We start from the raw sequence: 23358 nt of genomic DNA, 5'->3' as shown, positions 1-23358 counted from the left end.
TGTCCCTCTGGCACAGAGTTCTTGTATGATGGTAGGCATATCATTGAAACCAGATTTTTCACAAGTGGTCAGGAATTGTGTTCCCCCAGCTTTCTGAGTGCTCCACTTGAGACCCTGGAGTCTGATTTGCAGAAGTGTTGAGCACACAAAGCACTTTAAGTTTGTTAATGGGAACTGGTACATTTAACATATAAAGTGCTATATAAAATAATAAATACTTAGAAAAATTAGGGCTTAGTCACCTAGATATCTCAAGATGGAAACTCAAGTCAAAATTAGGGGACATGACAACTTTGGCCTTAATCTCTCTGTGCTTCAGTTTCCCCATCTTTAAAACAGGAATAATATCACCTTGATATTGGTGGTGTGAAGATACATTTATTCAGATTCTTATATTTAAGTTAAACTGTATAATTGCTTAAATAAATTTGGTAAGATATAGTATGTCCTCCTGGTTAGCAGAAAGCACCAAATTTAGTGTAAAAGCTATATTTAGTTGCATATCAACATATCTGATAGGTTGGTTCTCATTGGTCAGTAACCAATCTTTAGGAAAATAACTAAAAAATACAAGTGAAAAAAAAATAAACTACTTAAATGAAAGTTGCCTTATTGTTGATTTAAATCACTTCACTTTAAATCAATCCAACATGGTTTTTAGGGCTTCTCGGCTACCAGTCCCCTCCTTTTATAGGTCATATGCTTTCTATATTGGGGGATTGTATTTTTAGTATCATAAAAAAATTGGTGTTCATAATATTATACTGTACTCTTTGTTTTCTCACAGGCACCAAGCATAGATGAAAAAGTAGATCTTCACTTTATTGCGTTAGTTAACGTAGGCGGTCATCTCTATGAATTAGGTAAGAACACTTTATTTCATTGCTCTGGAAACAGGTCAGTGTGGTGATCTTGTCAGTTATAATCAAGAATGTTACCATTAAAGTTACAATAGATCGTTTGACTTTGGTTTAAGATAGGTTCAAGTTCTGTTAGCTGTATTATCATTATTTCTTGTGTTTCTGCCAAAAATAATTAAACATTCTTCCTGTTGATTTCTTCCCCCCCCCCCCCCCCCTAAAAGAAGGTTATGTAATCAGGGCCGGATTAACTTTTTCTGGGCCCAATGCCAAACATATTTTGGGCCCCCATGGGGCAAGGTGCAGGGGGGCCGGATGCAGTCTCCAGAGTGAAGGGCGGGCTGGGGCAATGAGGCACAGTGCGGCGGGAGCAGCCCCCTGCTGCAGTCTCCCTCGGGAGCGGGCTTGGGAGGGGGGGAAAGGGGCGGAGGGGGGGAGGGGCTGAGTTGGCAGGGGATCGGGCTGGCCGGGGCCCCTTCTGACTCTGGGCCTGGCGCCATGGTAAACCTGGTACTATATGTAAAATGAAGATACTATAAAGGGCAGGATACAAACTACCATTGCTGGAAACTAGTCTGACTCAACAAAATTATGGTCCTAATCAGGAAAACACTTTTACTTCAGTTCCGTTTTTTTTTGGGGGGGGGGGGGGGGGGAGATTGGGTAGGGGAGTGCGAGGGGGTTGGCTACTTTGATGAATGTCATTGAATTATTTATTATTTTTCTTTGATTTTTTTTTTCCATGCTGAACAGTTCAAATTATAAATTCTAGCTAGAGCCATGTTACTGAATTCCAGTATAGTCAGAATCAAAACGTGCTGTGTGAAGGATAGCATACCAATAGGGTTACCATATCTCATAAATGAAAAAAGAGGACCCTCCACGGGCCGTAGCCCCGCCCCAACTCCGCCCCTTCCCCACCCTAACTCCGCCCCCTCCTCCCTCCCACTCCCAGCCAGGGGGAAAGGGCTACCCAGTGCTACCGGCTTCATGGTTTGCCGGGCAGCCCCCAGACCCTGCGCCCCCAGCCGGCGCTTCCCCAGCGCAGCTGGAGCCCGGGAGGGGAAGCGCCCAGCCGGGGGCACAGGGTCTGGAGGCTGCCCGGCAAACCGTGAAGCCGGTAGCGCTCGGGCTTTGGGCAGCCCCTATGCCTCCGGACCCTGCGCCCCCAGCCGGGCACTTCCCCGCCCGGGCTCCGGCGGCGCAGGGTCCAGAGGCACGGGGGCTGCCCGAAGCCGGTAGCGCTCGGGCAGCCCGGCTCTTAAACAGAGCCGAAGAGGAGCAGAGCCTCCAGCCGCAGCGGCTCTGCGTAACTTACACTGTGTAAGTTACACAGAGCCAAAGAGGAGCAGAGCCGCCGCAGCTGGAGGCTCTGCTTCTCTTCGGCTCTGTTTAAGAGCCGGGCTGCCCGAGCGCTACCGGCTTCGGGCAGCCGCCATGCCTCCGGACCCAGCGCCGCCGGAGCCCGGGCGGGGAAGTGCCCGGCTGGGGGCGCAGGGTCTGGAGGCACGGGGGCTGCCCGAAGCCGGTAGCTCTCGGGCAGCCCGGCTCTTAAACAGAGCCGAAGAGTCGGGGAGGAGCAGAGCCGCCATTTTCCCGGACATGTTTGGCTTTTTGGCAATTCCCCCCGGACGGGGGGTTGACTGCCGAAAAGCCGGACATGTCCGGGAAAAAGAGGACATATGGTAACCCTAATACCAATAGATATTAATGATCTGTAATTCATTCATCGCAGGGTGATTTTAAAAAGTTTGCTTCATATTAAATAGGTAATACTTCATTTGCATCTGAGCATTAGTTTCTGCATCTGAATTATTTTTGACTATTTGTTTCTGTGCAGGTTGAGCAGCACTAAATTCTGCTCAGATATTCTATAATGCTCTGAGTCTAAAGCATGTTGCTGGGCAACCAGACTTTGCTGTAGACACTTCTGAAAACTAGTTGAAGCAGTTTTAAATAGGTTAGGATAAAAATTTCAAGTCACACAGACCTCTTCCCAGTATAATACTCCAATATAGTATAGTGAGAGTATGCTTGCCATATTTCATCTGACTACTTAACTTTTTAAAAACATATTCCTAATGAAGCAAGGATCTCACACATTTTTAATAGTTTGGAGGCAAATGTAGTATAAAGGGCACGTTCTGAATCAATATGAAGGTGAACTTAAGAATCCTTAGCGTCAGCTGCACCTCATGAATGATGTACATTGTTCTCCATAAAGTGTGTTTTATGAGCTTATATTTTAGATGCTAGTGACTTACACTAAATAGTGGGGTAAAAGCTGTACGATGCAGCACAGATAACTTTTGACTTTAAATTTCAAAATATGATTTTTTAAAATAATGAACCGCCCATTGTTTTAAACTCTCCTCTCTGAAGTTTTGTGTCACTGTGTCCATGTTGCTTTTATATTTTATTGTGTCATTTACATGAGTTTAAAAACAGTGCAGAGCATATGATTATCAGCTTTGCATATTGTACACGCCCTAAGAATAACTAAGTAGGAGGTGATGAACTTTAAGGTATGCTTGAATTAAAAATATGTGTAAGATGTTGATGGTACAGTTACACAATAGAATGCTAACACCACTTCCTTTACAAATACATAAATAACATCTTTACAATAACCTTTTCCTGTACCACCATAAGAGATTAAAGATGTATTTTCCCTTTTTCTTATTTCTCTAAATTTATAATAATCTGTAACTCTTCTCTTGTTCAACTAACATATGGAAGTTTCTAAAACCTGGAATAATTGTGATTCCTATAAATCTGTTCAGATAATTCTGGCTGATTCATCAGCTTTAGCCACAGTGGTGAATATTTGGACCCTGGCAGGCAGAAAGCTATGGAGTGCCACATGAACATAAATGCTCACACTACTGCCATCAAAAACATGCTATTCATAGTAAATTCAAATGCTTGTGTGCCAAAATGCATGTAAGAATTCAGTCAAAAACACAGCTTGCGAAATACAGTGACATTCAATTCTGTTTTCTGGAATGTGCTGAGGATTTTATCTTAAAGTTGCAGCTTCAGTCATTTCTGCTATGTACAAGAGGTTAGTCATTAAAGTAAAGATCAAAAATGCTTTAACATATTGTATTTCATAAGAGCCTACTTAGGTTTTTTAGGTTAATTATAGGTTAGAAGTACTGCCAAGTTCAAGGAAATTATGGCAGACTTTTAAAAAATTATTTGAGAACTAAAGAGAATTTGGCCTGGCAAGCTCAGTAGGCCACTGCTGCGGGTGGAGAAGAATTTCATGCTTTAACACATGTTTTGACATTCAAAGTTTTTCATAAATAGCTTGAAATATTTGCATAGTAAGCAACAAATGAAAATATTTGTTGAGAAATACCACACTTATTGGGCACTGTTACACATCACAATTGCAGGTTAACTGTACCTCTGTCCCCTCCAGGGTCTCCTCAAGGGCACCCTTTAGCTGTCACCTCTCACTGTGGGTGGGGACCCGTGTTCTTCTGCCTCAGGATCAGAGTTTTAGATTATAGTCCCCAGCAGTTCACTGTGCTTATCCCAGCAGGCCTGACTTTAATCCAGCGCCTGCAGATCTCCTCTCTTCCAGGAGCCATGATAATATTTACCAGTGGTTTCACAAAGCACAGTACATTTACTTAGGTTTTCTTTGTAATGCTGTTGTCCTATCATAAAACAATAAATGGTCTGTATGCATGCTAAGCTTACCATGTCACCCATCTTCCACATGGAGCCCCTAGGAGGTTTCATAGTCCTTCAAACCCTTCCAGCAGGGTTTTGCCCTCTTGGTTAAAGTCTGTCAGTTCATGGATCAAGTGACTGTTATTCTGAGTAAGTTCAGGATGACTCTATCATTTTTCCTTCTTGGTTTTCTTGCTCTTAGGCCCACTCAAAACCAGTGTATACAATGGTACAATATACACAGTTGTCTATCTGTCTCAGGGTTTGCGGTAATTCTCACCCAGGGATTTTAGTTCCTGCAGGAAGTTCTGTAGCCCACCCCTATTGAACTAGAATACAATCCCTAGTTCACAGAGATACACATACCATTTTGTAGATATAAAACTCTTTGAAACTACTCCACTTTCAAGGTCTCATATGTTGCATCTTCTACACTGGACGAGAAAGAAAGTTCCTTTCATCCCTGCTAGGTAACAATACAAACTGAGCCACGCATTCTTTCATAAAAAATAAATCAGAATTTTCCCAGTTCTGCACAAAACTGTTAAAGGAAAAAATTTAAAACTTTTGTAGCCCATTTCTTCTGGTATAGTATTGTGAATCATGCCTACATTAAATGATCAGTATTAACTTTACTATATTTCTGTGTCTTATATATCCTGCTCTTAATTGAGTGTAATACTTCAGTTACATATTAATTACTTGACCTTTAACCCCTTCAGAATTGGTGGGTTTGGAGTTCCCTTTTTAGTGCTCACCCCAGAAACTCTAGTTTCACTTGTCAGATTATAAATTTGCATTCTTCTTCGAGTGCTTGCTCATATCCATTCCATTAGGTGTGTGCGCGCCGCGTGCACGATCGTCGGAAGATTTTTACCCTAGCAACACCGGCGGGTCGGCTGTGGAGCCCCCTAGAGTGGCGCCTTCATGGCGCTGAATATATACCCCAGCCGACCCGGCGCCCCCTCAGTTCCTTCTTACCGCCCCTGACGGTCGTTGGAACTGTGGAGCGCTGCTTAGCTGTTCTCCACTCTCCCTAGCTTAGTTCGTTATTCGCAGTTATAGTTATAGTTATAGTCCTAGAGTTTATAGTTAAATAGTTCAATAGTTTTAAGAGTTGTCTAGTTGTTATAATAGTTCAGGGGATTAAGGGGGTCGTCTCCCCCTTTCTCCCCCAGCCGCGGGGCCGGGCTCATGCCCAACGCTCCCGGCTTCAAGCTGTGCGCCTCCTGCGCTAAGCCTATGCCCACGAGCGACCCGCACGATTCCTGTCTGAAGTGCCTGGGAGAGTCCCATCAAACAGATAAGTGCAAGATCTGTAAGGCCTTCCGACCAAGGACCAAGAAGGAGCGGGACTTTCGGCTCCGGCAACTCCTGATGGAGGCGGCACTTAGTCCGGACGCTCCATCTACAAGTCAGGCCCCGGCACCTAGCGCCTCGGTGCGCAGTGCCCCGGCGGCACCGGCCATGACGACCACGCGAGTGGCGTCAGATGAGCCTTCCCGGCACCGGACCTCGTCGGCACCGAAAGCACAGCAAGTGCCTCGGCGCCGGTCATTATCCCCAGGGCATAAGAAAGCCCATAAGACGGGGACCTCCGTGCCGAAGACGCTGGCTCCCCCAGTGCCGGGGGTAGAGCCGCGTACGCCGGTGGAGCACCGGAAACAGGTGCCTCCAGCACCGTCGACTCCGGCGCCGAGGCCGTTGAGTCCGGTGCAGACGGCGTCTCCACCGAGGCAGGCGGGGATACAGTGCCTCCCGTCGACGCCAGAGACCTTCACGGCGGCGAGAGACTTAATAGCTCTCACGGAGCCGGCACCGCCTCAACCACCGGCACCGACGGCACCGTTGCCTCGCCCGGTCCAGTCGAGGGGGAAACCTGCCTTGATGCGCCCTCCATCGCAAGGGCTGGAACCTCGGCACCGATCCAGGTCCCGAAGCAGGTCCCCACGCCGCTCGCAGTCCCGGCACCGAATATCACCTCGGCACCGGTCGTACTCGCGGCCAAGATCTTCTTCGCGGCACCGCTCTACGTCTCGGCACCGCTATGATCGTCGGCACCGATCAACGTCGAGACGTAGTTCTCGGCACCGCTACGGTCGCCGCTCGACGTCGAGAGGCCGCTCCCGGTACCGGGCATACTCCAGGTCCTCGTCGAGGTCCAGATCCGACTCCCGGTACCGACGAGGTCATCGGCACCGGTCGCGGTCCCGGCACCGATCGCCGGCACCGCGTGGAGATAGATCATCTCCAGACCGGCACCGTGCGGCACCGCAGCCCACGGGAATCGTCTCGACGCTCTCGGCACCGCCACGGCCGTCGAGATCGGGGTCTCGCTCCTCGGAGGACCTCTCGAGATCGACATACCCCCCTCAAGGGCAAGCCGAGGAACAGGACTTGGGCCATTGGCAGAACATAACAGAGGACCATTCTCATGGCCCATCTCGCTGGTCGTTTTGGACCCCGTGGGCGTACCATCAGGCGCAAGGGGCTCCAGTTGCTTCGACCTCTCGCTCCGGTCACTCTGTTAAAAGGGCCCCGGAGTCCACCATCTCTCGGCCTCCGCCAGGGGGCATGGAGGCTTCCGTGTCCGCACCACCTGACGCCCTGGACTCAAGCGCAGGTGATGCTCCGGCCCAGGAGCAGGGAGCCCAGGACCCTCCCTTGGATCCTGTCCCACCGGAGGCATCTTCCTCTTCCTCTCCGGATGAGGCAGTGGCGGGCACATCGTGCACGGGTCCACCTCCAATAGATCTTCGGGCTCACCAAGATCTTCTGCGTCGGATGGCCCGTAATATGGACCTGCAGGCGGAGGAGATAGTGGAGGTGCACGACCCCATCGTGAATATCCTCGGAGCGGATGCCCCATCGAGGGTGGCGTTACCCCTGATCCGCACGATACAAGCCAATGTATCTACGATATGGCAGACTCCTGCCTCTATCCCACCCACAGCGAGAGGGGTGGAAAGGAAATACTTTGTTCCGTCTAAAGACTACGGGTACTTGTATACCCACCCCCAGCCGTGTTCACTGGTGGTGGCATCAGTGAACGCAAGGGAGCGCCACGGTCAGCAGGCCGCAGCGCCCAAATCGAAGGAGGCTAAGCGCCTCGATTTATTCGGCCGTAAAGTTTACTCAGCCGGAGGGTTGCAACTTAGAGCGGCTAATCAACAGGCGCTCCTGAGCCGCTATAGCTTTAACTCCTGGAACTCTATGGGGAAGTTCAAGGAGTTGGTTCCCCAAGAGTCCAGGGAGGAGTTTGGAGCCCTGGTGGAGGAGGGTAAGAAGGTGGCTCGGACCTCCTTACAGGCCTCCTTAGACATAGCGGACTCTGCTGCGAGAACCCTGGCCTCAGGTATCGCTATGCGGAGGATCTCCTGGCTCCAGGTTTCGGGTCTGCCTCAGGAACTGCAGCAAACCCTGCAGGATCTGCCCTTTGAAGGACTAGGGCTGTTTTCCGAAAAGACGGACTCTCGCCTGCAGAGCCTCAAGGACTCCAGGACGATCATGCGTTCCTTGGGGATGCATGTTGTGGGCCCTCAGCGCAGGCCATTTAGACCGCAGCCTCAGCGCTTCTACCCCCCCCCGCCTCGTCAGAGACAGGACTCGACCCGGAGGCGAGGGCGAGGTGGTAGAAGAAGGTGGACCGGCCCTCAACCTGGTCAGAACCAGGGGCCACCTAGACCACCTTCAGGCCCCAGGCAGAACTTTTGAAGGTGCGGTCGAGGACGGCGCCCCAGTCATCCCACAGGATCCAGCCCCATCCTTTCGGGATCGCCTTTCCCATTTCCACCGGACCTGGTCCCTTATAACTTCGGACCGTTGGGTCCTTCGCACGGTGGACAGGGGATATGCTATCCAGTTTTCTTCAATCCCCCCCTCCTCCCCCCCTTCCCCGTCCCTCTTCAGGGACCCTTCTCACGAGCAACTTCTTATACAGGAAGTTTCCACGCTCCTTGCTATGGGGGCCATAGAGGAGGTTCCAGTGGAGTTAAGGGGCAGGGGATTCTATTCCCGTTACTTCCTCATTCCCAAGTCCAAAGGAGGTCTGCGACCCATCTTGGACTTGCGCGGACTCAACAAATTCGTAGTAAAGTTGAAGTTCCGCATGGTCTCTTTGGGGGCCATCATCCCTTCCCTCGATCCTGGAGACTGGTTCGCCGCCCTCGACATGAAAGATGCATACTTTCACATAGCAATTTACCCGCCTCACAGACGCTTCCTGCGATTCGTAGTAAGCAAAGTGCACTATCAATTTGCAGTCCTTCCCTTCGGCCTATCCTCGGCCCCAAGGGTGTTCACGAAATGTATGGCTGTCGTGGCAGCGTACCTTCGTCGGCAAGGGATACAGGTGTTCCCGTACCTAGACGACTGGCTGGTACGCGGTCGCACCAAAGAACAAGTTCGAGATCACGTCCACATAATAGTGCACACATTCAACAAGTTGGGTATCCTACTCAACAAGGACAAATCCACTCTAGAACCTACCCAGAGAATAGAATTCATCGGCGCGGTTCTAGACTCCAGACGTGCACAAGCCATCCTGCCAGACAATCGCTTTTGCACCATCACGAGCCTCATTCAAGGACTCAAGGCCTTCCCAACTACCACGGTGAGGTCGTGCCTCACCCTGCTGGGTCACATGGCTTCCTGCACGTACGTAACCAGGCATGCCAGACTTCGGCTTCGCCCACTCCAGACCTGGGTGTCATCAAGATACCGCCCACATCGGGACAGCCTGAACATGGTGGTCACGGTCCCGAACTCGGTCCTGACCTCCCTCACATGGTGGCTAGACCACAAGGTGGTTTGCGAGGGGATGCCGTTTCACGCCCCACAACCCTCTCTGCACCTGGTCACAGACGCTTCATCCCTGGGTTGGGGCGCCCATCTCAACGAACACCATACCCAGGGCCTGTGGACTGCACCCCAGATAGCCCTGCACATCAATGTTCGGGAACTGATGGCGGTGCGCCTGGCGTGCCAGGCATTTCTCAATCTCCTACGTGGCCGCTGTGTGTTAGTTCTCATCGACAACACCACCGCCATGTTTTACATCAACAAGCAAGGAGGAGCACGTTCGTCAATGCTATGCCAAGAGGCCATTCGCCTGTGGGACTTCTGCATCGCCCACTCAATCCATCTCACGGCATCGTTCCTCCCTGGAGTCCAGAACACTCTGGCGGACCGACTCAGCAGGTCCTTTCAAACACACGAGTGGTCTATCCGTCCGGACATCATACATTCCGTTTTCCAGAAGTGGGGGTTTCCCCAGATAGACCTGTTTGCATCTCGAGACAACAGGAAGTGCCACGTGTTCTGCTCCCTGCAAGGTCGAGCTCCGGGCTCCCTCTCGGACGCGTTTCTCCTTCCCTGGAAGGACCACCTGTTTTATGCCTTCCCTCCGTTTCCTCTGGTCCACAAGGTACTGCTCAAATTGCGCAGAGACCAGGCACAGGTGATTATGATCGCCCCAGCGTGGCCGAGACAACATTGGTACACCACGCTGTTGGAGCTCTCGGTTCAGACACCGATCCCGCTTCCATTATGCCCGGACCTCATCTCTCAGGACCACGGCCGCCTGCGTCACCCCGACCTGCAATCACTCCACCTCACGGCGTGGCTGCTCCATGGTTCACCCAGGCAGAGCAGCAGTGCTCGCACTCTGTCCAACAGATTTTGCTGAGCAGTAGGAAGCCCTCAACACGGACCACATACTTGGCCAAGTGGAAGCGGTTCTCCTGTTGGTGCGAACAACGAGCCACGTCCCCGTTGCAGGCACCTATTCCTCTCATTTTGGAATATCTCCTCTCCCTAAAACAGCAAGGGTTGGCGATATCTTCAATTAGAGTTCACCTGGCCGCTATATCGGCCTTTCACCCAGGGGAACTCGCATCCTCGGTATTCTCTAACCCGATGGTCGTTAGATTCCTCAAGGGCTTAGACCGGACGTACCCACAACAACGTCAGCCCGTTCCGACGTGGGACCTCAACCTGGTTCTCTCCAAGCTCACAGGTCCTCCATTCGAGCCACTGGCCACCTGTTCACTTCTGTACCTATCCTGGAAGACAGCCTTCCTCGTAGCCATCACCTCAGCAAGGCGCGTTTCTGAACTCAGGGCGCTTACATCCGAGCCCCCTTACACGGTTTTCCATAAGGATAAAGTGCAGCTTCGTCCACATCCTGCCTTTCTCCCTAAGGTGGTTTCTCCTTTTCATATCAACCAGGATATATTTCTCCCGGTCTTTCATCCTAAACCACATGCTACTCGCCAGGATCAACGTTTGCATTCTCTGGACGTACGCAGGGCCCTGGCCTTCTATATTGACCGCACAAGGCACTTTAGAAAGACGACGCAACTCTTCGTTGCAGTGGCCGACCGAATGAAAGGCTCACCGGTCTCCTCACAACGCCTATCCTCCTGGATTACGTCTTGCATCCGGACTTGCTATGACCTGGCAGGTGTCTCAGCACCGCACCTCACCGCTCACTCCACGAGGGCCCAAGCTTCCTCGACTGCTTTCCTGGCGCAAGTTCCGATCCAGGACATCTGTAGAGCGGCGGTTTGGTCATCAGTCCACACGTTTACAGCTCACTATGCACTAGTGCAGCAGTCCAGGGACGATGCTGCCTTCGGATCAGCGGTTTTGCACACAGCAATGTCTCACTCCGACCCCACCACCTAAGTTGGGCTTGGGAGTCACCTAATGGAATGGATATGAGCAAGCACTCGAAGAAGAAAAGACGGTTACTCACCGTTGTAACTGTTGTTCTTCGAGATGTGTTGCTCATATCCATTCCAAACCCGCCCCCCGTCCCCACTGTCGGAGTAGCCGGCAAGAAGGAACTGAGGGGGCGCCGGGTCGGCTGGGGTATATATTCAGCGCCATGAAGGCGCCACTCTAGGGGGCTCCACAGCCGACCCGCCGGTGTTGCTAGGGTAAAAATCTTCCGACGATCGTGCACGCGGCGCGCACACACCTAATGGAATGGATATGAGCAACACATCTCGAAGAACAACAGTTACAACGGTGAGTAACCGTCTTTTCTCCTTTGAAATGACTGTGCACATATTCATTCCACTTCAAGTGTATGTGCACCTAGTGGAGACTTTTACCAGCAGTACCACTAGGTGGTTGGGGGGAGGGATAGCTCAGTGGTTTGAGTATTGGCCTGCTAAACCCAGGGTTGTGAGTTCAATCCTTGAGGGGGCCACTTGGGGATCTAGGGCAAAATCAGTACTTGGTCCTGCTAGTGAAGGCAGGGGGCTGGACTCTATGACCTTTCAAGGTCCCTTCCAGTTCTAGGAGATGGGATATCTCCATTAATTATTAATTATTATTATTATTTTTATTTATTATGCCTGCTCTCCTCTTACACTGAGCCGAGAACATAAAAGGAATGTGTCTGCCACCTCCCTCTCAACTCCTTCTCACTGCCCATGGTGAGAACTGGAGCTCCTCATAGTTTTTGCTTTGGTTCTCCAGCTTTAAATCTTTAGTTCATATCGTTCATATAGTTCGCCTTAGAATACTTAGTATAGTTAGTAATAATTTTAGGTAGTCTGGGGCTAAAAATCACTAACCTTTAAGCAGTGTGCCACATGCAGGGCCATTATCCCTGTCATGGATAGGCACAGAAGCTCTTAATTCCTCTTGGAGAGAGGCATGTGAGGGATAGATACCTTATTTGTACCTCCTTCCCTTTTTTAGTCCTCTGTTAGGACTAAAAACCAGGAATTTCTGCCTCAAATTTCACCTCATGAAGGAAACTGTGTCCCTCCTCAGAACCAGGCCCCCATCACAAGATGATGGACTCTGAAACTATGAGAAATGCTTGTCCAGCAGCTTCAACTTTGAAGCATAAATTTGGAGAGAAGCATCTCTTTTCCTCCTTCCTGATGGCCTCTTTAAAGCAATCCAAGCATTCTGACTTGGACAAACAATCAATGTTTTGATCTTCTCTGCACAACAAAGCTTAAGTCCTCTGGTGCTGAGTTGAGGCCTTTGAATAAGCACAGCTGCTCATTGGCTCCATCTGAGGTGGCACTGTCAACTCTGGCTCCTCTGGGGTTCTGAAACTGATGCCTACATCTTTGCTGTGTCCTTTGGCTCCACTGGAAGAGCACCTGGCTGTTTTGGTGTTTTCAACTCCATAAGCCTACCTTTCCATAAGGGATCTCCTTTGTGTCCCGTTACCTGACTCTCCGTTGCTGAACCTGGATTTGGTCACTGTCAGCACTGTTGATGTGTGGTATTCTGCCAACGTACTCTACAGTACCTTATGCCAACCGCTGGCACCAATTATGACTTTGGCATTCCAATCACCTCGTCGTTCAGCTTTTTCTGACCAGATGGTCTCCCTGATATCAATGTTCCCCCTCTCCCCCCCCCCAAGACCTCACAGGGGAATGCTCCTCCCTTTCCAGATGAGTCCTACATCTCCTCATTAGACTCTGAGCCTGAGAGGCCTGTATTCCCATCAGAGTCTTTTCATTCACTTCATAGACCTTGTCCAGGGACATGAGGCAGAAGAAACAGGACTGGTACTCTTATAAAGAGGCTCCTGTACTGTATCCTCCATGACTCTACAGGTCTTTGCCTGCTCCAAAGGAGTCTAGACCTCCATTGGAGTTACAGTCCAACAGGAGATCTCAGTCTCCATGCAGGAAACCTCTAGAGAGGCTCTTTCCGCCATCCCTCGGTTGGCTGTACTGGATCCTATGGAGGAACCCCTAGATGTGCCCTCCTGTCCCCATATTTCATCCTCTTCCTTGGACAAAGCCATCACCCTGGAGTCAGATATTCCCTTCTCCAGAGGGCTTTAAAGTCTTTTAGGAAAGAGTTGCCCTTCTCATTAATGAAGCCCAGCTGAACACCCTCTGGCAAACCCCAGTCCCTATACCACCTACAATAAAGCAGTTTATTGCCTGACCAACATTCCCTGAACATGCGGACTTGCAAACCTGCATGAGGTCAGTCGAGGTCTGCAGGTCCATCACCAGTCCACTGTGCAGAGGGGTTCCCTTTCTGTACTCATAAATAACTGACTCTGGCTACAGACGTGTCTACCAGAGCTGGGGAACCCATCTTAGTCAACTTTGAGCACAAGCTCTCTGTACGCTCCAGTAGGTCTCATTCCACATAAATATGTGGACCTCAGAGCTATTTATCAAGCCTGCAAGATGTTTATGTCCACCACCAAGAACCAGGTGATACAAGTTTTACAGACAACGCAGCTGCCATGTTTTATCTGAACAGGCAGGGAGGTGCAAGGTCATCTCAGCTATGCCAGAAAGCCATCCACCTATGGAATTTATGTATCTGAAATGTCTCCCTGAGGTTATTCCATTTTCTAGGAATGAGAAACACAATTGCAGATTCCTTCAGCAGGATTTTCATAGATCAACACAAGTAGTCAATCAGAAAGGACGTTCTCCTCCAGATCTTCTACGAGCGGGAGTTCCCAATAATAGACTTTTTCGCAACCAACCTGGACCACAAGTGCAGGATATTTTGTCCAGGACAGGCTGCAGCCCATATTCCATCACAGATGCTGTCCTCCTCCCCTGATCAAGTCATTTCCTATATGCATTCCAAGCAGTTCCTCTTGTTCCCAAGGTGCTTAGGAAACTGAAAAGAGACAAAGCAGGGTTAATCCTACTGGAACCAGTCTCACCGAGGCAGTACTGGTTCATTGATCTACATCAATTTTCAGTCAGATCACTGATAACTTTGCCCCCAGTCTCAGAACCAGGGCAAGTCTCTGCATCCAATCTTTTCACTTCATGTTATGGATGCACTTTGGTTGAATGCTCACAAGAGATTGTGCTCCCGAGATCTTCAGGTTGTCTAGATGAGCAGAAGAAAAGAATCCACTAGAGTGACGTACATACGGAAGTGGAGAAGGGGCTCTATTTGGGCACAATTTCAACATTTACTGACCCGTTACAGAGAGATCTCACATGTATTGGACTATTTGATACACTTGAAATCTTCTGGCCTATGGCCTATCAGTTAGTTCTGTGAGAGTCCACTTGGCAGCAGTATCTGCTCTGCATCAACCAGTGGACGAGTTTTCCATCTTCCAGATTTTCTTTAAAAGTTTTGTCCAATGTCTACCCACATGTGTCTGATCCAGTACCTTTATGGAATCTTAACCCAGTCTTCTCTAGACTAATGGGTTCTTCCTTTGAACCTAGGATGACAGCCTCACCATCCCTAGTGTCTATGAAGATGGCATTCCTAATAGCAATCACCTCTGCAAAGGAGAGTTTGGGAACTTTATGCTCTCTTAGCTGCTCTTCCTTTCACAGTTTTTCATAAAGACACAGTTTCTCATAAGCCATACTCTAAGTTTGTCAAAAGCAGTTTCAGCTTTCAACCTGAATCAAACCATTCGTCTTGTGGTGCTATTTCCAAAAATCTCGCTCTTCCGAAGCGGAAGAGAAGCTCCACACCTTAGATATTCACAGAGCTCCAGCATTGTGTCTGGATTGCACTAAGTCCTTCGGAGCCTCTCTCCCAGGCTTATTGTAGCCTACAATGGGAGAGTTAGGGGCCAAACAGTAACAGCTCAACAAATTTTTCACTGGGTTTCTGACTGCATTAAGCTGTGCTACAGCTTTCCTAAGATCTCCTCCTCCTTCTCTCAGGACAATAGCTCGCTTTACTAAAGCTCAATCTACTTCATCAGCTTTTCTGAGCAACATCCCTGTAAAGGATATCTGCAAAGCAGCAATACCTTTTTCCAGACATTACCATCACTCAAGCCTTCGGTGGTGCTACAGTCTGTTTCAGGTGATCCAATGTCTCGTCACCTGTAAGGGAACTGCTGATGAGTCATCTAAGTGGAATGTATATATGCACAATCAGTTGAAGGAGAATAAACGGTTACTTACCTGTATAGTAACTGTTGTTCTTAGAGATGTATAGTAACATATACATTCCATGATCCTTCCACTTCCCTGTTATTTCAGACATTATATATACAGAAGTGTGAAGGAATGGAGAGAGAGGCAGTAAACATGCCCCCTTTATGTCCTTGACTCAGCACATGAAGAGAGCAGGGGTGCATTGTGCGCATATACACCTGAAGTGGAATGTATATGTGCACAACACATCTCAAAGAACAACAGTTTCTGTACAGGTAAGTAACTTTTTTTTTTTTTTTTTTTTTTTTTTTTTTTTTTTTTTTGCTAAATGCACTAAATAACTACATTTTTTTCAAAGAGCTATTTGGAAAACCCAAATAACTTAAACATTACCAGTGACAAAATAATTAGAACTCAAGGTTTCCTCTTGGCCTGAAAGTTTTTTTTTTTTTTTTTTTTTTTAAATCTATGTTCAACTAAAAAGTGTTTTATTATTTACTGTCACTAATTCTTTGTAATACTGTAATCCTATTGAAATACTTGGTGTAGAGGGGAAAGTGCTGAATAGTTGGGAATTACAATTAGTATGCTAAGTTTATGAAAAACTGAGCTGATCTTGGTGGCATGCTCTCATATGAGGAGGGAATTATTTAATGCTTTGGGTTTATGTTCTTGTCTGAGAAAATGACAAGCTTTTCAGTTTTCATTTTACAATTATATTTTGTATAATTGCTTGTATTCCGACAGATGGGCGCAAACCTTTTCCAATAAACCATGGACAAACTAGTGATGACACTTTTTTAGAGGTAGGAATAGAAAAATCCTTTAAGTTTTTGTGCAACTTGAACTTTATGCACTTCCTGGGTATGTAGTTGGGTGAGGGAAGGGATAAGAAGAAAAGGCCTTTAATTAATTCTCAACCAGGAGTATTTCAGAATACCTGTGCCGTTACTTCTGTATGTAACAGAACATTTTAATATGGCAGACAAGAGCTGCTTGAGCAGAAATCTTGTACGGGTACCATGCCCATAGATCAGGTTGCTTTTTCTCCCATGTTGAGGTGTTCCTATGCTTCTGCTGCTCTCAAACCATGCATATGTGATGGGGGAGCCCTGAAACGACCAGTCTCTGAGGACTTCTGGGTGAAGGAATATTATTTTTCTTCCCTTTATAATTTGAGAGATGCCATGCTAACAAAGGGTGCACTCTCTTCCAGCATTTATAGTCTTTCCCCTTGTTCTCAACCCCCAAAATTTGTATTCTACCTATTCCCTTCTAACCTCTTTTGTCTTAAACATACTTGCTCATTGCTGATTTAATGTGCTACTCCTGTGGGGAATTCTGCACCACAAAATTAATAATTCTGTGCACAGTATTTTAAAATTCTGAGCAATTCTGCATATTTTGTGAAAATAACACAATATAATCATGCCAATTTCAATTATTTTGGTAATTTATTTCAAAATACCTGTCAGCAAGTATGTCTGTAACAATACAGATGACAAAAATGATTCAGGAAATATTTTTTTAAAAACAGATTCCTTACTATCCATATTAATACAGAACTTTGAGTAATTCATTTAAACCACACTACAGAAATGTATTTCCCACACCCATCAGAAGCAGTGTAAAGGCTTGGGGTAGTCAGTGGTAATGGAGGAGCTGAGGGAGAGGGGAAAAGCCTGGGAGTGAATCTGAAAGATTGTTGGGCATGGGTAGGAGAAATATGGAACAGTTTCCTTTGGGTGGGGTAGGGATTGTTAGGGACTTGAGGAGTCTCCCCCATGCAGATTCTGGCTGACCGTAAGCCTCTCCCATTCAGTCAGGCACATCTGCTCCTGTCCCCATGTAGCCCTGCACTCCCCTATGCCCCTTCCCCATGTGGCCCTGGATCCTCCTTCCCATTCAGCGCCTGGCTCAATGCTGTCACCCCACTAGCTCCTGAGCCCCAGTCTATCTCCCCACTAGCACTTTTGAACCCCAGTCTGTGACACCCTCCCCCCCCCCCAGCAGCCCCATGTACCCCACTCTGCCTCCTAACCTGGCTCCATGGGCCAGCATTTGCTGTGACAAATGCCAGTCAGCTGGCTGTTCTGGCACCACAGCGCCCTCTGGTGGGTCAAAGGTGGAACTGCAGCATGTCTTGGGCAGATTGCATTTTCTGCTGGGGGAAAAAAATTCTGCGCCAACATGAATTATGTGCATTGTCACAGAATTCCCCCCGGAGTAATGTGCCAGGAGCTGTTTGACTGAAAAATGGATCCAAAGGGAATGCATTTTATTTAAGAGAATAAACTTTTCTCATACAAAAGTAATGCCAGTTGAGGCAGAGGTAGCACCATTACTCCTGGGGGAATTCTGGTTCAAAAAATTAAAAATTCTGTGCGAGAAAATTAAAAATTCTACACACACATTTTAAAATTCTGATCAATTCTGCATATTATATTTATCAAAATAACATAATATAATCATGCCAGTTTCAATTATTTTGGTAATTTATTTCAAAATACCTGTCAGCAAGTATGTCTGTAACAATACACACACACACACACACACACACACACAAATTCCCCCAGGAGTAGAGAGTTAAAGAAACCCCTACGACAACCCAGTTCCTGCTTCTCTGCCTCCTCTCCCCCAGAGCCCAGACGAGGGGCCAGACACACCCCCTTCCACCCAGAGCCCAGCCATGGGGCCCTCCCTGGCCCAGACACTCATCCCCTACCCCCTAGAGGCCAGCCCCCAGACATTCACAGAACCTATTCTCCTAGACCCTAGGGATCCAGATGGAGAAACAGCCTGATGATGCTGGGTCCCAGGCTTGCACGGAGTTTCCTGTGCACCACTGCCTCCTTCCTTCAGGGGGTACTGGGAACTGCAGCTGCTGGGAATCCTCCAGCTCCCACCCTCTCCCCCCTCATCCTTGTCTTCTATTTGTGAGCTGGGCTCTGCTGGGTCCAGTGGCCCCTAGTGGTGGTTAACATCTCTGCAGCCCATTTCTGTGGGGGGAAAAGAAAATTCTGCACACGCAATATTAATTTCTGCAAAATTCTGCATTGCGCAGTGGTGCAGAATTCCCCCAGGAGTACACCATGCATAGAAATCTAAAATTTATGGTCACTTTACATAACCTTTGGGGAAGCAAGAGGCTGGAGACACACAGGCTGCTTTCTTTAAGCTGTCCAAAGCCACTTTTTCTTAAATTACACACAGTGTGTGGGAAATGAGTGCGTATTCTCCTCTTTTATTCCTTCACATGCCTCATATTTTCTAACAAAAATAACAAGCACTGTGTGGTGCACTCTCAGTCTAGATTAGACACAGGAGTTATTTACAGTCTTCCACTTTCCCAACATGTAAAGCTGGTGATGTTGCTTAAGAGTTCAGTGACATCTTTAGGTGAAGGAGAAAAGTTTCTGAATGCAGCAGTACTACTAAAGGCAAACGTGCAGAGAGAATTATCCAACTGCCTCAACTTTTGAAATGTAACCCATAATGTTCCAGACTGTTAGATGCAACAACTTACATTGGGCACAGCAAGTAATATTTAGCAATGTCAACTCAGATAAGAAATTAATTCCAGTTCAGTTTGACACATTGGTAAAGTTTGTGCAGAAAGTGAAAGAATCACGAGGGACATAACTGCTGTAAATCATAGTTACAATACTGTATTTAATTCATGTGCTGACTGCTTTTTTGTTTTTAGTAATAGTGTGTTTTATATAATAAATAGTAATTGTGTGTTTTCATATCTTATTTTTTAAATAGGCTGCAGTAGAAGTTTGCAAGAAGTTCATGGAACGTGACCCAGAAGAATTAAGATTTAATGCAATTGCTCTGTCTGCAGCTTAATTATCCCATTTGGAAAAGCTGCACCACAAATATATTGTAACAAAATAAAAATATTGCCATATATTATGTATGACTTTTGATACTTTCACTAACATGTTGATGAATTTGAGCATATGGTGGATTAAATCTTGAATTAGTCTTTACTGCATCTTGTTGCTTGTTCCTGTATCTTACATATACACACCAAAGATCTTTCATGCACTTGACTTTCATATTTCCTTTTAGTTATTCTGAATTATTCCCTATGATATTTCTTCCCAGTTCATCAACTGAGTAAAGAGTAGAATAAACCAGAAGACCAGAATTGAATGCATGAATTCAGACACATTTCAGGGAGTACATTGTACGTTGATGAACAACAATAGAGACGCAAAATGTTGGGCTCTTGGTTTTTTAAACTGTTTTCTAATGATAAATTAATATAAAAATAAATTAACATTAATACACTTAAAGAACTTATTCAGGTCAGTCAGAAAACCAAAAAGTAGTTTTCATTACAATAGTTATAAATGCAAAGAGATTGAAGAGACTTATTCTATAAAGTTACCATCAGTTAGTAGCCGTAGATGTTTTTCTCTGGAGAGTGACTGTGAAATGCTCAGGGAGATTAGAGAGGCTATTAAAATAAAAACTCAATAATAATAATGGGGGATTTCAATTATGCTCATATTGACTGGGTACATGTCACCTCAGGGCAGGATGCAGAGATAAAGTTTCTTGACACTTTAAATGACTGCTTGGAGCATCTGGTCCTGGAACCCACCAGAAGAGAGGCAATTCTTGATTTAGTTCTAAGTGGAGCATAGGATCTGGTCCAAGAGGTGAATCTAGCTGGAACGCTTGGTAATAGTGACCATAATATATTTAAATTTAATAACCCTGTGGCAGGAAAAACACCACAAGAGCCCAACACTGGAGCATTTAATTTCAGAAAGGGGAACTACACAAAAATGAGGAGGTTAAACACAAATTAAAGGGTACAGTGCCAAAAGTGAAATCTCTGTAAGCTGTGTGGAAACTTTTTAAAGACATCATAATAGAGGCTCAACTTAAATATATACCCCAAATTAAAAAACATAGTAAGAGAACCAAAAAAGCCACGGTGGCTAAACAACAAAGTAAAAGAAGCAATGAGAAGCAAAAAGGCATCCTTTAAAAAGTGGAAGTTAAATCCTAGTGAGGAAAATAGAAAGGAGCTTAAACACTGGCAAATGAAATGTAAAAATACACTTTGGAAAGCCAAAAAAGAATTTGAGGAACAGTTAGCCAAAGACTGAAAAAAAAAATAGCAATTTTTTTTTTTTAAGTACATCAGAAGCAGGAAGCCTGCTGAACAACCAGTGGGGCCACTGGAGGATCGAGGTGCTAAAGGAGCACTCAAGGATGATAAGGCCATTGCGAGAAACTAAATGAATTCTTTGCATCGGTCTTCACGGCTGAAGATGTGAGGGAGATTCCCAAACCTGAGCCATTCTTTATAGGTGATAGATCTGAGGAACTATCCCAAATTGAGGTATCCTTAGAGGAGGTTTTGGAACAAATTGAGAAATTAAACATTAATAAGTCACCAGGACCAGATGGTATTCACCCAGGAATTCTGAAGGAACTCAAATGTGAAATTGCAGAACTACTAACTGTACTCAGTAACCTATCATTTAAATCAGCTTCTGTACCAGATGACTGGAGGATAGCTAATGTGACGCCAATTTTTAAAAAGGGCTCCAGAGGTGATCCCGGCAATTACAGGCCCGTAAGCCTGATTTCAGTACCAGGCAAACTGGTTGAAACTATAATAAAGAACAATATTGTCAGACATATAGATGAACATAATTTGTTGAGGAAGAGTCAACATGGTTTTTGTAAAGGGAAATCATGCCTCACCAATCTCCTAGAATTCTTTGAGGAGGTCAACAAGCCTGTGGACCAAGGGGATCTAGTGTACACTATATTTTCAGAAAGCTTTTGACAATAAGAGGGAAGGTGCTCTCATGGATTGGTAACTGGTTAAAAGATAGGAAACAAAGGCTAGGTATAAATGGTCAGTTTTCAGAATGGAGAGGTAAATAGTGGTGTCCCCCAGGGGTCTGTTCTGGGACCAGTCCTATTCAACGTATTCATAAATGATCTGGAAAAAGGGGTAAACAGTGAGGTGGCAAAATTTGTAGATGATACAAAATTACTAATGATAGTTAAGACCAAGGCAGACTGCAAAGAGCTACAAAACTTGTAGCATGTCCAGATTTTGGTACATTTTCACAGGGATGGCAAAAGGCATATCTGACAACAGGGTGACTGCCCCTCACCAGCTTTCAATTCCATGTTCCAAAACATGAAGCTGTTTATTAGAGCATCTCAACAAAACAATTTTTAACATTGTCAAGATGTATTTTCCCTAATCTCATTCTTGAAAATGGCATTGAAAGGCCTTAGAGTTCTCTCCATAGGCATGTCCTTGCATGTCTTGCTGAGTCATAAGATGTAGTCCCTGACCCTTTCAGTGGGTTCATTGTACAGTTGATGTCCCTTGATAGGCCATCAAGCAGGCTAGGCAGTGCTGATGCCAATCTGTCCGGGGGTGTCACCCAGATGCACAGCACAAGTTTGGAACTACAGACCTACCATACATATTTATAATTTACAATACAAAGATCATACAAACATGATTATCATACTTGGGAAGTATAACATTTTTGCAGATACCTTACATGGCACATCTGGCACAACTCATTGCAATTTTACAGTAGGGGTATTCATAATATCCTAAAGTGTTCCCCAGATTCCATACAGGGTCATACTGCCATCCTCTCCAAATGTGGAAACATACCATACAAATGTAGCTGACAAGGCAAACTTTACAAATACTTGTATTAGTCTCAATGCAAGTCTGCTTACTCTACTGCAGTGGTTCCCAAACTTTAACAACCTGTGAACCCCTTTCACTAAAATGACAAGTCTCACGAACCCCCTCCTAAAAATGAATATTTCCAGGGATTTTCTCCTTTACCTGAGTATAAATTATAAAAGCAGTGATCTTGGAAATATAAAATTTGTTTTTATGACCTGCTTATTACACACTATTTATTAATTATTATTTATCATTACAGTATTTTTATTACATTATGAAAATGGCAACACTGTTCCAAGATCTCACTTTCGTAGCTTGTATGACTTTGAATAAGCCTGTTATAAAACAAGGTTCCTATGTTTCATCAAGGAGTATCAGATGTGAAACAGCATAAAGGTATTTAAGAATCCAACTCAAAGAGTTCCTCCTACACAAGCAATCAGGTCTTGAGCAGTCCAGCAAACAACGCACGTTACAACAAAGCTTAAACTTGTTCTTCATAATAATTTAAAAAACAGTACTAGCTGCCTATTTAATTTTAAAAACAGCAAAAAATATCCACTTCCCTTTCCATTTCTTATAAGGAGTCTTGAAGTTTAAATCTCCTCAGTGTGATAGATATGCTTACTTTGATCTGCTTAGCTCTTGGAAGTCCAGGGCTCCAGGCTGCTGGCCCCATGCTGCCCGGGATCCCTAGGGACAGCTCTGTCCACCATTAGGGAATTTTTTCCCCCGAGAACCCCCTGTAACATTTCGTGAACCCCCAGGGGTTCATGAACCCCAGTTTGGGAACCACTGCTCTACTGCAAGTGACTCCAGCCTCGCCCTTTTTTAGATTCTCCTTATTGGAACTACTGAATGTCAGATATTAGATCAATGTGTCTAGAAGAGTGTGGAAAGGCAAAGGCTTCCTTGTAGTTGTGGTATCTTCTTCATTGCTTAGTTCCTTTTTGAACATACATTTCACTCAGATTGTGACATACCAGGGTATAATCTAGATTAATGAGCAGCTGTGTCACCTCTGCCCTGCATCTTTGGATGCCTTGCAATGCCTTGCTGAAGTAGCTCCCACTTCGGTCATTCACAAACACCTTCCAGCATGCAAGCCATACCCTGAGTATCTGTGAAACTGAAGCCTGCCAGCCACAGTTGGGTTACAGTCTGGCTCTCACCAGCCTTGGTTATACTGCAGGGTGACCCCAACACACACCTGGTCCTGTATTGCCCATCCCTCTCCTGGACA

At 46.3% G+C, this 23358-nt stretch overlaps 1 protein-coding gene across 3 annotated transcripts in view; it reads left to right on the top strand.

Moving 5' to 3' along the window:
* UCHL3 (ubiquitin C-terminal hydrolase L3) overlaps positions 1 to 19413 on the top strand; it is a 60469-nt gene extending 41056 nt beyond the window's left edge. For all 3 annotated transcript variants that reach the window (XM_065581104.1, XM_065581107.1, XM_065581105.1), the window contains 3 exons: positions 788 to 863; positions 16166 to 16224; positions 19187 to 19413. In XM_065581104.1, coding sequence (XP_065437176.1) covers positions 788 to 863; positions 16166 to 16224; positions 19187 to 19270 — 219 coding nt within the window. In that variant the 3' untranslated portion in view covers positions 19271 to 19413. The remainder of the gene's footprint in view (positions 1 to 787; positions 864 to 16165; positions 16225 to 19186) is intronic.
* The last annotated feature ends 3945 nt before the right edge of the window (positions 19414 to 23358 follow it).

This window comes from Chrysemys picta, chromosome 1 (assembly GCF_011386835.1).
Source record: "Chrysemys picta bellii isolate R12L10 chromosome 1, ASM1138683v2, whole genome shotgun sequence".
Lineage (NCBI taxonomy): Eukaryota > Metazoa > Chordata > Testudines > Emydidae > Chrysemys > Chrysemys picta.
The sequence above is the reverse complement of the archived record's forward strand: the minus strand, read 5'-3'. Positions and strand labels throughout refer to the sequence as shown.